General features: G+C 52.6%; 1 protein-coding gene across 1 annotated transcript; it reads right to left on the bottom strand.

Moving 5' to 3' along the window:
• Positions 1 to 378: 378 nt before the first annotated feature.
• Positions 379 to 12,787, bottom strand: CIMAP2 (ciliary microtubule associated protein 2). The gene is given in 11 exon segments (XM_037021792.2): positions 379 to 489; positions 2,426 to 2,551; positions 3,583 to 3,744; positions 5,393 to 5,536; positions 5,620 to 5,632; positions 5,667 to 5,803; positions 10,798 to 10,920; positions 11,092 to 11,256; positions 11,735 to 11,822; positions 12,613 to 12,641; positions 12,644 to 12,787. Coding segments are annotated over 11 exon segments (1,242 nt in total).
• Positions 12,788 to 16,181: the final 3,394 nt, after the last annotated feature.

The raw sequence follows: 16,181 nt of genomic DNA, 5'->3' as shown, positions 1-16,181 counted from the left end.
ATAGAAGCAGCAGGACAAGAAAATATTTTGGAAGTTGCAAAGCAGACAGAAGAATGGCAGTTAACACAGTGGACCCAAGAAAGCTAAACGCTAAGCCCACGGAAGAGAAGGTGAAGAATTCCCTCACTCCTCAAGACTGAGTTGCTGGGGGCGCCAGGCACCTCTGGGAGTGGGAGTGACGGTGGGACTGAAAACAAGGATGGTGACTGAAAGTCTGTGTGATATCGCTCGCCTTCCCTTCCCACTCTCTGCGGCCAGACAAGTGCCCTTCATGAATAAAGATTGGAGAAATTACAGGGAATTACATGGAAGTTCAATCACTAGGTATTGAAACCTCCAGGATCTTCTCTTAGAGCTCAGCAGCCAGGCTTACATCCCTCAGAAGCACTTTCTCTGGTAAAAGCCCAAAGACAGGGACCGATATCGCTGCCGTTGGTCCTTTGTCTCCATCAGCCAGGTGTTGGGGTAGCGGCCCACACCCACGGGGTTCTGCACCAGGGAGGGGAGGCAGTGGCGTTAGCAGGCAGGCTCCTCCCCCACCCCAGGCTCCTCCCTACCCTCTGGGCTGTGTCCTCCAGAAAGGTCTGTGGAAGTCCTAGGCCGGGGTGGGGCGGGGATGGAGACAGCCAGACCGAGGCAGAGACTGGAGTGGTGCAGTTACAAGCCAAGGAACTCCAAGGCTGGCCAGTCGCCGCCAGAAGCTAGAAAGAGGCCGGGAGGAGTTCTCCCTGCAGGTTTCAGATGGAACACAGACCTACCAACACCTGGATTTCACACTGTGGCCTCCAGAACTGTGAGAGGACACACTTCTGTTGTTTTAGACCTCCTAGTTTGTGGTACTTTGTTGGCAGTCCTGGGGACTGAGGACCATCCTACCTGGTCGTAGATCTAAGAGGCACCAAGAGAGGTCAGAGAGGCAATGCAACATGCCCAGGGTGACCAGGGAGGGCAGGAGGTCAGCAGGACAGGAATTCCACTGTCTCCAGGGAAGCTGTGACAGGGGTGGGCTGGCAGATGTTAGGAACCAGACACAAGGCCAGCGTGAAGCCAAACTTGCCCCCAACGAGGGGAAGTCCTGTCTCGTGGGGGCAGGCTCCCAGGCCAAGGTGTGCGAGCAGATGCCTGGGGGCAGGGTGGGCTCACCCTCTGGATCCCAGACCTCACAGAAGCCCCCCTTCCCACGTTGGAGTGACTGGCTCCATAGAAGCAGCATAGTCATCTGGCTCTTATCTAAACATCTTATTTGGGACCCTTGGCAGGAGGTGCAGGCTGGAGGTGAGAGCAGGAAGAATGCGGAGGATTGACTAGCTGGCCCTTGTGAGAATAGGGCAGGGCAGCAGGGTGCAGGCACACGGGGGGCCAAGCCATCACTCTGAGAGTGAGGAGGTGGGGTGAATGGGAGAGAACTCAGGTGGGGGGCTGCAGGATGAGGCAGTGCAGACATAATGGGAAGGTAGATAAGTTACAAATAAGATGTTCCCAGGGAAACCAGGAGAGACCTTAAAAATCATCAGCTGCTCAAAACTAAGCAAAACTTCCCTGTATTATTGGAATACAGGGGCTCCATGGGAGGTGTATGTTGTCCAGGGGTATGGGGGTAGGGAGCTCCTCGGGTGCTGGACATGTGCTCTTCAATGCTCTGGTGGGTGGTTGCATGAGCAATTCCATTTTGTGACAATTCATGGAGCTGTTCACTTGGAATTCATGCACCTTCTGTGTGATCATCAGAACCCAATAAAAGGTACACTTAAAAACCAAAGGGCAGGGATAAGAAACAGAATTAGGTTGATGTCCAATGCCATTTGTGTAAATTAGGGAGGCATGCAAAAAAACACAAGAATACTAACAAGTTAAAGGTTACATCACACATATGTGGATGGCTGCGTCTAGGGAGAGCAAAGCAAGGAGAAAGGATGGAGACAGAGGAGGGCCTTGCTTTTCCAGAGATGAGAAATGGGCCAACTCCACCAGCCCTCCCTGAGGCCACGAGACAAAGAGAATAGAGGGAACATGTCCCTGGGAAAATAAGAAAGTGGGATGGCTCTGGGGTAATGTCACTGAGTGCAGTGGTTCTTAAAGTGTGGTCCCTGGAACAGCATCGATATCACCGAGGAACTTGTTAGAAATGCAAATTCCCAGGCCCCACTCCAGGCTACTGCATCAGATGCTCTGAAGTGATGCCCAGCAATCTGTGTTTTTTAACAAGCCCTCCAAGATGATGTAATACCCACTCAAGTTTGGAAACCAATGCCTTGGAGAAATGAGACAGTGGGAATGCGTGTTAGTCCCTTGGGGACAAAAGAGATGGGCTCTGGCTCACTCAGAGCATCAGTTCCCAGGGGTAAGGAGGGTGTGGGGTCACCTATAGAGTCAGGAGAGGGTTCCCTGCCCATCACCATGTACCCCCCACCCCAGACTCACTCACCCAGCTTCCCAAAATTATCTGGTAGGCCTTTATGCCTGTCTGCTTGGAAGACAGCAGGAATGGTGGCTGGTTAACTTGCTTGCATTTCTGCTCTGGAGGAAGCCACATACCTGGACCAGATGTGGCCTAGGGGTAAGGAATGAAAGCTAGACAGGCCTGGTTGTGGTTGGCCTGGGGCCAGGGCAGGTAAGGGCTCCTGGGTGCTGACCTCACCCACTTGGCAACCCTAGGCCTTGTGGGTGGAGGGTACCTTCACCTCCCAACTCACCGGGAGCCCATCCTCCCAGGGTGAAGGAGCCCTGCAGTGCCCTCATGACCTGTGCCATTCACTCTAATCCCCACCCATCAGCCTGACACCTCTTTCCAGGTTCCCATGGGCTCTGGCAGGGTCCATAGAGACCCCAGCCTGGGGAGCAGAAGCCACACAGACTTGGAGCTAGATGAGCTGGGTTCCGTTCCAGTTCCCTCTCGCCCTAGCTGGGGGAGCAGAGACAAATCACTTCCTATCTCTGGGCCTCAGTTACCGTGAAATGCAAATGATAATCCGTTCCTTATGGGACTGGAAGATGCCTGGCCCAGCACAGGCAGTTGGCAAATGTTGGCTCCCTCTGGACTCTACTCCCTCCCAAGCCCTCAGCGGTCCTCCCTGGGGGTAGATCTTGCTTGCAGGGGCTCAGCTAAAGTCTGGGGCCTATCCAGACCTCTGGTTGCTGCGCTCCCCAAGAGGAGCCCATGCTTCCTTGGGTGGAGCAGTTGTGCAGTCCCTCTGTTGGGGTAGACCCCCTATCCACATTCTACCCTGCTCCAGTTTCCCCCCGGGGCCTCTCTCCAGGGGCAGGAGGGGCAGGTGAACACTTCCCAGTGACCAGGCACCATGCTATTAGCACTCATACTTAATATCATTTATGTACTGATTTAAGCCACCTAGTTTTGCTCATAGGACAAGTAAACCAAGGCTCAGAGAGTGAGAGGGACTTACCCAAAGTGACTGGTAAGTGCTAAGTGCAAGACCAGGATTGAAAACCAGGTGCAGCTGATGCCCAAGGCTGGGCTTTCCCCCTGAAACAGCCACCCCCACCTGGGTCCCACCCTGCAGGACAGCCACCTTCTGAGAGAAGGCAGACAGGCCATGGAGGGGACGGGTGGGGAACACTGACTTGTTTTCGGGGACACTGGCTAAGGGTGGCCCAGTAAATCCTCTCTGTAGGAGTTTCCGAGTTTCGGGAAGCTTTTGAAAAAACCCCACGCTTCTTATTATGACGTGAGTTAAGTTCTTCCATGAAGCTCTTAAAACTCATCAGTTCCTTGGGCTTTTTTTTCTGAGAAATAGAAAGAAAAAAAGGTATCTGTTATGCCAGGAAAATCAAGTACTCCCTTTCTGGAACCTCAGCAGCAGAGAAAAGCACGTGGCCAGACAGTGTGGTATCACCCTCCACCCTGCTTCCGGATGTCCACCCCCTACCTGCAAGGCCAGGGCTTCCAAGGCTCTCCCAAGCTGGGCCAGAGGCGATGCAGCCCCCAGCCAGGGGTGGCGTCAGTCTGACAGCACCTCTCACTTCCCTACAGCCCAACTGGCCTTTACCCCTTCTTTCCTTCCTTCCTTCACTCATCTCCTGGATGTTTTCTGAGTCAAGCAGTGTTCTCAACAGGAGCAAAAGTCCAAATATTTAAAAACCAGTGTGACAAGGGAACATAGAGGATTTTGAGGGCAGTGAAATGAAATGACCCTGTATGATGCTATAATGGTGGACACACATTGTCATACATTTGTCCAAACCCATAGAATGTATAATACCAAGGGTAAGCCCTTGTGTAAACTAGGTGATTATGATTATTGGGCCCTCAACTGTACCAAACATCACACTCTGGGGTAGGATGTTGACAGTGGAAAGCTGTGCACACAAAGTGGACGAGGCATATGGGGACTGTGCACTTTTTGCTCAATTTTGCCGTGAACCTACAACTGCTCTAAAAAATAAAGTCTATTATTTTTTAGATAATAAAAAATATTGCTCTGTGGCCCGGGCACTGACAGTCAGAATGGGTATTGGCTGTAGGGCCTGAGGAGGCCCTGAAGGCCCCTGTGGTGCTGGGCAGGACCCCTGTAGTAGCTAGTCCTGGGCGGTCTGGGAGGCCCTGAGGCAGGCCGGTCAGAGGACTCATTCAGTGGCTACTTACCAACTGGTCCAAAAGCTTCTCAACATTTCACCACCACCACCTGCTTCCTTGCACTCCAGATGTAGTTTTCTGTAGTGCTTACCCCCTGCTAACACTCTGTATTGTTTTGTACTCACGACTGTTTTATTTCCACTGGAATATAAGTGCCATGAGGGCAGGTGTCCCCTGTAACTAGACTATGACCTGGCCTTAAAGGCACACACTGAGTGAATGCATAGCAGAGACAAAATATACAAGTAACTAGACAGATACTTCATTCCACTTGCTCTGAGCATGCCATGGATCACACAACAGCTTGACAGGTGCAGGAAAGTGGATGTCAAATTAAAATTCTCCCTCAGTCTCCCCTCCCGACCCTCCAACTCTGTGACTTGTCAACAGAGCGCTGCCACTGGACCCAGCCAGCTGAGCTGGGTCTATGATGCCTGGGAAGTGTTTTAAAACAGCAGTACACCCACACTCACACTGCCCCTGCAGGCCTCACCTTGTGGCCAGTCCCCCATCCTATCCTGGCACTGTGGCCATCTGTCCCTCTTGTGCAGTTCATGCCAGTGCAGTCAGACAACTGTGCTGGGGTTCAAATCCCAGTTCTTCCCCTTACCAGGCAGCCTCAGTCTCCTCATCTAACACAGGCAGCCACATCCTATCATGGCTGTGAGGGTGGAGTGAGCAGCTTGTTGGCAGGGCCCTGCACAGCACCTGGCATGTGGGGCGGTATGCCTGGTGTCTGTAAGTGAGGCCTGGCACCCTGCTGGGGAAGGCACCCCCACACCCTGCCTGGGTATACACCTGCACAGAGTAATGTCCGTAAGGCTGGGGCTTGCTTCAGTCACCAGAGAAAGTGTCATAGAGGCCCCGGGTGCCCATGGATTGTGCCAGGTATGCCTCAATGCCACTTTTGAAGGAGTAGATGCCAGGTGCCAGACCACTCCCCTAGAACAGAACACAGGTGACAGTCCTCGCAGGAGAGCTGCTGAGGCAGGTCCATCACCCACTTGGGGTCTTAGTCTCCCCACCTGCTCTGGGAGTCTCTCCCCAAGACCCCACCAGTCGAGAGCCGTACCTGAGGAGCCAGGGGGGTGGCTTGTTGGTCATCCTGCACATGAGGCCCTTGGAGTGAGACCGGTTCCAGGCCTTCTCCTCCAGCTTCGTGTACGGGTTGCCCTTCTCGCCACCATTTCCAGGGCCTGGATAGTAGTTCTGCAGGGGAGGGAGGGACATAAAGGCCTTCAGCCCAGTCCCTGTGCTGAGTGCCTCTGAGGGGAGATGCCCTGGGGAGGGGAAGGGGATTTGGGAGACCCTTGTGTGTTAACTGCCCCCATCCCACAACACTGTCAGTTGGGGAGCCTCTACCACTCCAAGTTCAGGCTCTTCACCAGGGCCCTGGGACCTGTCCAACTCATCTTGCACTTCTCCCTTCTTACATCCCACACTTGCCCAAGTAGGCTCCTCACGGGTCCCCATACACACCCATTGTGCCAGCCTCCTGGCCTGTTGCTTGTGCTGCTACCACCACCAGAAATGCCCTTCCTGCCTCATTTGACTTGGGAAATTCTACTCATCCTGCAAAGCCAGCTTGAAGGTCATCCCTGCTGGGAATGAAGCCTTTCCTCCCCATCACCCCAGATGGTTGCTTCCTTTGGCCTGCTGGGAAACCCATCCATTACACCCATGTCATAGCCCTGCATTGACATGAATGGGTTTCTCGCTGCTGTGAACAATGCCATGACTTGGGAGGATCTGGAGTCCTGGGTTTGCATCCTGCCTCAGCTGCTTCCTAGCTGAAGGACTTTGAGCACACCACTTAGTCCTTCTGAACCTCATGGTCTGCCTTTGTACCGAGGAGGTAGTAATACTTTCTTCCAGGATAATGAGGATGAAATTAAATAATGTCTATAAAGCTTCTTACACAGTGCCCTGCCCATAGTGGGCACCGACACATAGTAAGTCAGGCGGCGGTTGCCTTGGGGGCTCAGGAGGAGGAGGTAGGAGAGACTGAGACTTGTGACTGGAAAAAGCATCTGGGGCCTTGACTGCCAGGGTCAGAAGTATGGTCTTTGCTGGTGGAGTGAGGTGGGTGGGCATCCTTGGCTAGAGACCTGGCAGGATGTTTGCTGCTGTGCATCTCTCAGCCACACAGTGTCGCTGCCGCTCCATGGATGGCTCAGCCCTGGGGAAGCAGCCCAGGACAGCTGAGAAGCAGGGAGCTCTGCTAGGGGAGTCTGGCCACTGTGGCATCAGATCTGTTTGCCCCCTGAAGGACAGGACTACATATTGTCCCCATCTGGGGCTAGGGGCTTCCAGATGTGTGCAAGAGAAAAGCCCCAAAGTAGGAAGCTGGTTCTTTTGTGTGGCATGTCAAGTGCTTCACAAACTGTAACATCCTGGTCCTGAAGGCAACCTAATGAGAGCAAGTCAGCATTGTCTGCAGTTAGCAGATTGGGAAACTGAGTCTCAGAGAGTCAAATCTCAAGTCCAAGGTCCCATCTCCAGAAAGGGGCAGCATTAGGGTTCCAACTGCAAAATCCATGATCTTTCTGAGCCGCTACCATCTGCTGGGCACTTGGGATAGGAGGGCACTGAGCACAACTCCCAGGAGACCTTAGAAGTGACACAGCAGATCGCCACTGCGCCTGGAGAAGGTGGACTGGTGGCAGAAGCCCAGTACTGTGTTGTCATAGCCTCATCTCTTCCTTAAAACCTTCCAGTCCAGAGACGTAGAAGCAGCACACCTGTCAAGGTTTTAACTAGAATGTTATGTTCTCAGAACTTCTGAGGCCCCAGCACAGTGTACATTTGGGGTTGGGGTTGGGGGCAATGCAGGAATCGTCACTTAGGAGACTTTCTTTGGCTGGACCTTGAGGATGAGAAGGATCCCAGAAACAGGTGTAGGGGAGCAGGCAGGACCCTCAGGCCGAGGGGCAAAGGGAGGGAGACCAGAACACCTTTGAGGCCAGCTGGGAGAGATACCGGGAAGAGGGTGGGAAGGGCTCTGAAGGCCCCCCCGCAGCCTTGAGACCTGATTCTGAGGTGTGAGGGTCCTTAGGAAGGTGCTCTGACAATGGTGGGAGACCAGGAGGTCAGTCAGGAGGCTGCCCCTAGGTGAGGGTGGGGTAGTTGGGGTGGTGGCAGTGGCCACGAAAGGAAGAAATGGGAGGACAGAAGGTGAGTGCATGGACCCCGGTGACTGTGGAGAGCAAGGGACAAGGAACAAGCCACTGGGTCTCTGGCTCTGGCAGCTGGATGGCACCATTCCCCAGGAAGAGCAGGCCTGGGGGAGATGCTGACATGGGGTGGGGCATTCAGAGTTTGAGGTTCCTGGGGGGCCCTAGGGTGGGATCTGGAGCCATCTGCATGCAGTCTGGCTGGGGGAGAGAGATCACCCAAAGAGGGTAAGGGAGGGTCAAGATGAGGTCTGAGGAAAGGGAGCTGTGGAGGACAGCTGGCAGAGGAACGCCAGGGCTCTGGAGCCCAGGGTCCCCAAAACCAAGAGAGAGGAGAGTACTCTGAGGCAGGTGGTGGGGGCAGCAGCACGGCTAATGGGGGATGGGTTTTGAAACCAGAGGAGAAGGTATTGCCTTGGCAGGGGGTGTGGTTCACAACCACATCCTCTCTGGGGATGGATGCATGGGGCCCCAAAGCAGGTACCACAGCTTTGGCATTGGCACTGGGGGAGCCCCTGTGTGCCCTACACAGGTGTTTGCAGACCTGCAGTGCTGGGGGCATAACTGAAGGGACCAGAGACCAGGGAGGCCAGTCCAGATCTCATTGTAAGATGACAGCTGAGAGAAGTAAGCCTTGGATATGAGCCCCCCAAGGACTGTTTTCTGCACCCACTGGGGCAGTGCCAACTTCTGGAACTTTTTGTCCAGCCCTGTCCCCAGGAGAACAGCTCAGGGAAGTTCTGCAGGGCCTAGTGGACATTACTGCAGGAGTGGATTTGGGGACCAGGGTTGGGGAAGAAGAGACGGCCAGAAGGGAGGGACAGGCCATGACACCTTCACCCTGCTCAGCCAACACTCACAGATGCCCCAGAGCTGGAAGGAAACAGCATTCAATTTGTTCCTCCAACTCCTCTGTGTAACTGGGCTGGGCTCTGACATTAGACCCTAACCTCCACTGATAGTCAAGATAGTCAAGGGAGCCAAGCCCACGGGTAAAGTGCAGTATTTATGAGCAGACACCTTGGATTCAAATCCTACTTCCGCGGCTAAATAGCTCTGTGACCTTGGCCGGTTACTCACCCTGTCTGTACCCCAGTTTTCTTATCTGTAAAGTGGAGATAATGATAGTGCTCACTTCACAGGATTGTTGTGAGGATTAAATTAATTAGTATACTCAAGTGCTTAGGACAGTGCCTGGCATGTGGTAAGTGCCATGTTAAGTATCAGTTATTACTTTAGATTGGAAGGTCACGACTTGTTCTTAAATACCTCCAGGCATCCTCTCTCCAGTCGCTGCAGTTACAGCTTCTGCACAGGATGATGCCTGTGCTTGTCCCCTGTACATAGCAAAGAGTAATTTCCAGGCTTCGTGGAAGGTTTCACAGTGGTGAGGTGTGGAGGAAAGGCCCTGGCTTTGGGGCTGGACATTCCCCACTTGCTGGCAGTGCAGCCTGGGGCAAGATGTTTACTTCCTCTGAGCCTCCAGGACCTCATCTGGAGTGGTGGTAAAAAATCAGAGCGTTATGGAACACCTGGTACTTAGTAGGCACACATGCATGTATTCAGTCCACAAATACTTAGTGCCTGTGTACTATATGCCAGGCACTGCTGAGACCTGGGGATTCTGCAGTGAACCAACCAGGCAGATGTAGCCCACCCTCAGTCACTGATTCCTGTAGGAGAGACCCTAAACACACAGTCACAATTGGGACTCCTAGAAAAGAGATGCCACTGAGTGGGGGTCAGGTAGACTTCCAGAGGAAGTAACCTTGGGACTGAGGGATGAGTAGTAGTTCCTTAGGCCAAGGGGCCACTGAGGGAGAAAGGGCATTTCTGCAGAGGCAGAGGGACCAGTGGGGACAAAGCCCCTAGTGGAAGAGCACAGCACACTTGAGGAGGGAAGGATGCAGGAGTGTCCAGCACAGTGAGCACAAGGGCAGGAGGGGCATGCCACAAACCACAAGGTGTGCTGTGACCTCTGCCTTCTCCCTCAAGACTTTCCTGAGTTTGAAACCCATTCAGTACCCCGACATGGGACGACCATCCACTGATGCCAGGCAGCCCTCCTGCTATGCTACCTCTCACCACCATCACTTCCCTGTGGACACTGTAGCAGCCTCCAACCCTTCCCCCAACCCCAAGCAGGGTGTAGGGCCTGAGGAGGTGAAGATATAAATCAGGTCCTTCACCTATCAGAACCCTCCACTGTCCCCCCACAGCACTTGGAATCAATCCCGAAGCCCCTGCCTGGCTGCAAGATCCTGGTGGTCTGATCCCCACTTCTCTGCTGTCCCTCTTCCTGCCACCCTAGGCCTCTCCCTCCAGCCTCACTGGCATCCTGCCTGCTGGTCTAAGTCAGGGCCTTACCTTTGCTGTTCCCACTGCTTGGAATGCTTTCCTGCAGATCCCTTGAGTCTCTGTTGTTCATTTCCTGCAGATTTTGCTCACATGTCACTTCCTCCAGGAAGACTTCCCTGACCGTACTATAAACTGCACCTCCATCACTCACTGAACCTTCCCTATCTCATTTTTCCTCCTAGCCCTGATTATGTATGATTTGCTTCTTTGTACTGTTGTTCTATCGCTAGGATGCCTGCTCCATGAGGGCAGGGACCTTGTCTTTATCACTCCTGGAGTCCCGGGGCCCTAGAACAGTGCATGGCTCTCGGTAGGTGCCCAATCATTATTTGCTAACTGGTTGGATGGATATACAGATGGGTGAGTTTGTTGCGCACCTAATATATGCCAGGCTCTGGCTGGGGATTCAGAGAAGAGCCCCATTCCTGCTAGCAGGGAGCTGTCAGTCTGGTGGTAGGGACAGATGCAGGAATATATGACAGCCTGTGGGCTTGAAGCCATGGCACTGGACAGCAGAGGGGTTGTGGGGACCAGAGGAGAGCCTGGCCAGGCTTGGCAAGGAGACTGTATGAGGAGGGGAGTGGTGCTTCCAGCACCCCTCACGGTGCAAGCTGTGCAGAGAGCAGAGGAAGAGGGTGGGAGGGCTCCCACTCTGCCTAAGAAAACACCTACCCCCATGAGTCCTCAGAAGCGAATCTCCCCGGAGCTGAGCAGCCCCCGGGTGCTGCATGGTTTCTGTTGCAGAAGTTCTAAGAAGTCTTTTAATTCGTAGGAGCCAGGCCCTAGCTTTTCCTTCTGCACCAAGAGAAGAGAGCAGAAAGTAACAACTTTGAACTTGGGAATGTCCACATGGGAAGGAGCCTGGAGGGTGAATATGTTCCTTAAAGGAGGAGCTCTACCTGGGCCTGGGCGGACACTGAAGGCAGTGCTTTGGGGTAGGGAGGAGCGTGGCCCCAGGGGCCTCACCTGCAGCTGCCTCTCTCTCATGATGGCCTGGTACTGGACATGGGGCAGCTGGGTGAGCCTGGTGGCTTCCTGGGCCCTGGCCCAGCCTGTACCCACTTCCTTCTTCAGCTTCTTCTTGATGAAACAGGTCTCCTTACAGCCATAGGTCCCAGGTCCTACGTGAGACTGAGTCACAGCACAGTCAGAGCCGGGCCAGCCACACCCATCCAGTCCATCCACAGAGCAAGTCCTTCCCAAGCAACCACCCTGACCTGGGGGTGGAGGGGCAATGCTTCTCTGTGGTCCCTGCACCCAGCTTCCAGCCCGGCCTTGATGGTCATGGGGCTCAAGGTGCAATCACATCCTCCGCCATTGGCCCCTTAGACTTCAGGGAGGGCTAGTAACTCATTCAAGGGCCCACAGCCAGTGGGTGCAAGAGCTGGAGATGGAACCCAAGTCTCTGTGGTCCCAGCCCAGGTGTTTTTCACTACAGTCCTGCACTTACCAAACATGGCTAAGGCCCTGGTTCTGAGCCAAGCTCTATGTTGCAGATGAATGGAGGGCTTGAGAGGTATAAGCTGTGCCCCTTAAACAGCTCAGCTCATCAGCCATAGTGGGGAACTTGGGGGGCCACGGGAGTGTCAGGGCAGCTGCACAAACTCACCATTTCCACGGAATGAAGCCCGGATTATGGGGCCTCTGTGAAGGTGCTGAATTTCTTCTGACTGGGATAAACAGCGGAGACATCAAATCTAGGGAGGTTCAAAGGCCAAGTGAGAGCCCAGTTCCTGCCACCCAGCCTCGGTGTGGGCTGTTCTGGAGGTGGGGGAGCTGGCCTACCAGGGGAGGGGACCTTGGAGCTGGCCCATGAAGGATGGGCAGGGCTGCTCCCACCTGACTCTCTTCGTCCTTGCAGTTCCCTATTCCTAGACACCACCCCTGCCCCTTGCGCTCTGATGGGTGCCTTTACTCAGAAGTCCCTTCTCAGTGCACCCCCACCCACCCTCCAGCACTTGCCAGCCCCTCCTCCCAGCTTCCTTTTTTTTCTCCATGGCTCTTATTACTATCCAACATTTTTTATATTTTTCTTTTTTGTTTATTATCCATTCCAGCCACCTCTGCCCACATTAGCACAAACTCCTGAGTACAGGGTTTTGTTGTTTTGTTCACTATTGTATCCTTGATGCTGGAACTGTGCCTGGCACAAAGTAGGTGACTAGACAGAGATATAGGTGTATAGACATATCATATGTATGTGTGAAGAAAGACACCTGGGCTGAAATCCTACCCATGACTTTTGAACTGAGTGACCCATTATGGCACAAGTCACTTGGTCTCACTGAGCCTGGCACATAGTATAGTTTCTCTTGAAATGGTTTTAAGTAACATAAGGGGGTTAAAAGAACTCTGAGCAGGGCCCTGCAGCAACTGCGAAGGGGAGAGAAAGTGCGGCCCCCACCCCTCGTTGCTAGTTCTCTCCTACCGCTCCAGCTCCACCCCGCATCGGGCCCCCTCTCTCCTGCCAGGCCCCTCCTGGCCCACCTGTGGCTCTGCATGCGAAAGGGCGCGCTGAGCCACGGAACCACTTGGTGGCCATGGCTCCGGCTGCCTCGGCCGTGAGGTCCTGGCCAAACTCCTGCCTTGGGGGGGGGGCCGCTGCTGCCACGGCAACCGGGCCTTGTGATTCCTGATTCGCAAAGAAGTGTGCGCCCGCCATGTGGCGCCCTGCATGAGCCCGTGCCTTCCCGGACTTCATTCTGCTCTGCACTTTGTCACCAGACAGGCTTCCCTGAGCCCTGCAGATTTAATGGCCCCTCATGGTGGTTAATAAGGATGCCGTTTGGTCGGGTTTCGGAGTCATTTGTTAAGGAACCGTTTCTGATTTCTTGCTTTACCCCAGACAGGCAAGGGCCCGGTAGAGCAAGGAGGCTCGGGAAATGCGGCTTCATGTTTGCCTCCTGCTCAGGCGGACAGAGGCCCACAGAGAGGACTGGGCCTGGACAAAGTGAGCATCCCCTTCCCTCTCCACTTTGGGAAGGAGGGGAAGGGCAAGAAAGAGTGGACCAGCCAGGAGAGCCAGAGTGTGGAGGGCAGGAGTAAGGCTGCAGGGCGCGGGGTGAGGGTGAGGAGGGTGCCTGCAGGGACTGAGGCAGCACTCATCTGTCCCCCAGATACTCCCAGCACCCACTCTAGATGGATGCTGTGCAGGGTACCTAGGACCCAGATGTACTCCCAGCTCTGAGACTCCAGTGGGGGAAACAATGACCACACAGTGTGGCCAGTCCTATAAGGGAAGGAGGCCTCTGGTCCAGCCTCTGAGTGGGTAGGTAAGGGAAGGCTTCCTGGAGGAGGACAATTTCAAATTTATCCTCACTATGTATGATTTTCTGGGTAAAGAAAGGAGTTGAGGTTCTGTGCCCCCAACAGGGCCTGGTCAGCTCTCTTCCCCACTCCCTCCATATCCTCCACCACTGCTCTGTGGTCATGCTATGAGATTGTGTAGTTTCTTCTCTCATGATGGCCTTTGCTCCTCCCAAGGGCCTTAGGCCACGGCATGGCAGAGTGCCATAGCCCACTTGAAGATGACAGGACTGAAGCCAGAGAAACAGGACTTGCCCAGGGCCCTGCATCCTGCCGAGGTGGACCTGGACTTTCAGGACAGTGGGTCTCCTTTCAGGCCCTACCCAGTACCCTTTTTCCATCCCAGGATAGTATTTAAGTAAGAAGTTCAGACTCCATCACAGCTGTGAACTGGTCTCACAGGTCCCAGGCTGGGCAGGCACATGGCCATGACTGACAGAGTGTCCACCCTGGACCACTGAACTCATGGTCAGAGGTTTCAGGCTCCAGGAACACACACAGAACAGACACCGCAGGTCACCAAGCACAGGCTCTGCCCCTCTCCAACTGTGCAACCGTGGACAATTCACTTCCTTTCCTGATTCTCAACTTTCTTCCCTATAAAATGAAGCTAATAATCTCTGTCTCTCCAGATTGCTGTGAGGATTAAATGAACTGATTTAGATATGCTCCTGGCACATAGCAGAATCTTAATAAGGGGTCATTTCCAGCCCTTGGAAAGGTCCAGGGACAGAGACTGTGTCTCATTTACTCCTGGTGTAGGACCTGGCACATAGTAAATATTGCTCAGTAAATATTTGTTGAATGATGAATGAACAAATAAAGGAATGAATCTGGTCCAACTTTCCAGTAATGCATAAATCCTCAGAGAGACTCATGTTTGAATCCTGGTCCTGCTGCTTCCTAGCTTGGTGCCCTTGGGCAAGTTTCCCTGGCCAGGCTTCAGTTTCCTTGTCTGTGACATGGACATATGACTGCCACCTTCTGGAGGAGCTGTTTTGAGGTGTCATTGAGGTGTGGCTGTGTACACTACCAAGCCCCGGGCACTGGGGAGGCCCTGTGACCAGCCCTGGGTCTGTTCACTTGTTCTCAGGGTGGCCCACACCCTGCCTGGGTCTGCTTTGCTGCTTTTCTCCCAGCGAGAGCCCCTTGGCTCCAGGACTCATGGTGGAGTGGCCACGGAATATAGTCCAAGGCCCATAGGGCTGGGAATCCTCGCTGCCAGACAGGCCAGAACAAGCCAGGGTGAGTCAGTCTGCAGCAAGGAGCCCAAAGCCTCCCCATCACAGCAGACTGCACTGATCATGCAGCTAACGCGCTCTCTCTTGTAGGTACTGTTGCAACCTTCTCCCACTCCCCATTTTACAGAAGAAGAAACTAAGGCTCAGATAAGGAGATACTTGCCCTGGTCACATCTAATGCAGTGTAGAGTCACACAGTGGATGTGGGACTACTGATAAGGATTGGGAGCTCCCTGGCTATGGGAGTTTCTAAGCCATCCAGACTTTGAAGCCATCTGTTATGTCAATGGAGACAAGTCAAGATTCTCAGTCAGGATTCAGGCCTCTGAGATGGGATGGTGGCCACTGCCTACAGTCCTCATCCCCTACTATCTTTTCCCCATGCTTTGTAAGTCTCAGCCTTATGGTCTGCTCTGTCCCTGGGCACACCCCGCACTGCAAACCTCTGGCCTTTCATATGCCTTTCCTGTGGCTGGAATGCACCCACAGTCTACCTTTCCCATCCAACTCCTATTCATCTTCTCAGAGTCAGAGCAAAAGCCAAACCCACCCATTACGGTGCCCACTAAAAAATAAAAAATAAAACAAAGCAAAAAAAACAGAAAATAAAAAGTGTTGGTGAATATGTAGGGGTTGGAATCTTTGTGTATTGTTGGGAGGAATATAAAATGGTGCAGCTCCTATGGAAAATTTTTTCAAAAAATTAAATAGAGAATTACCATAAGCCCCAGCAATTCCACTTCTGACTATATACACAAAAGAAGGGAAAGCAGGGACTCAGACAGGTATTGTTCCTAATTGCCAAAAGGTGGAAACAACCCAAATGCCCATTCATGAGTGAAGGAACAAATGAATTGTGGTATATATATATGGTGAAATATTATACAGCCTTAAAAAGGAAGGAAATTATGATATGTACAACATGTGTAACCCTTGAGGATAATGCTAAGAAAAATAAGGCAGACATGAAAGGACAAATATTACATTATTCCACTCATATGAGGAAACTAAAGTAGTCAAGTCCACAGAGACAAAAAGTAGAAAGGTACTTAGAAGGTAGAAAGTTGCTGAGGGGGAGAAGGGCATGGGGAGTTACTGTTTCATGGGTACAGAGTTTCAGTGTGAGAAGATGAAAATATTCTGGATATGGATGGTTGTGATGGTTGCATAACAATGTGAATGTACTTAATTTGTATTACAGTCACTTAAAAATGGTTAAAATGGTAAATTTTACACTATGTATTTATTACCACAATAAAAAGGGGGAAAAAAGCCAAACACTCTGGGAATCTATACCTGATCCACCCAAGCAGGTTGGAGCCCAAGTTTCAACTCTTCATCACCAGCACTTTATAGTAATACTTTTTTTATTTATTAAATTTTATATTGTAAAATGACAGGAGAAAAATAGCATAGACTGTAGTTTTAATTTACTTTTTTATTGCTGGAGTCAAATTTTCTTTTTTTTCCAAGTTTACTAATTGGCTCTATTTCCTCTTTCAAAAATGC

The sequence above is a fragment of the Manis javanica genome, chromosome 4, assembly GCF_040802235.1.
Source record: "Manis javanica isolate MJ-LG chromosome 4, MJ_LKY, whole genome shotgun sequence".
Taxonomy (NCBI): Eukaryota; Metazoa; Chordata; class Mammalia; order Pholidota; family Manidae; genus Manis; species Manis javanica.
Note: the sequence above shows the minus strand (reverse complement) of the source record. Positions and strands in the feature narration are given on the sequence as shown.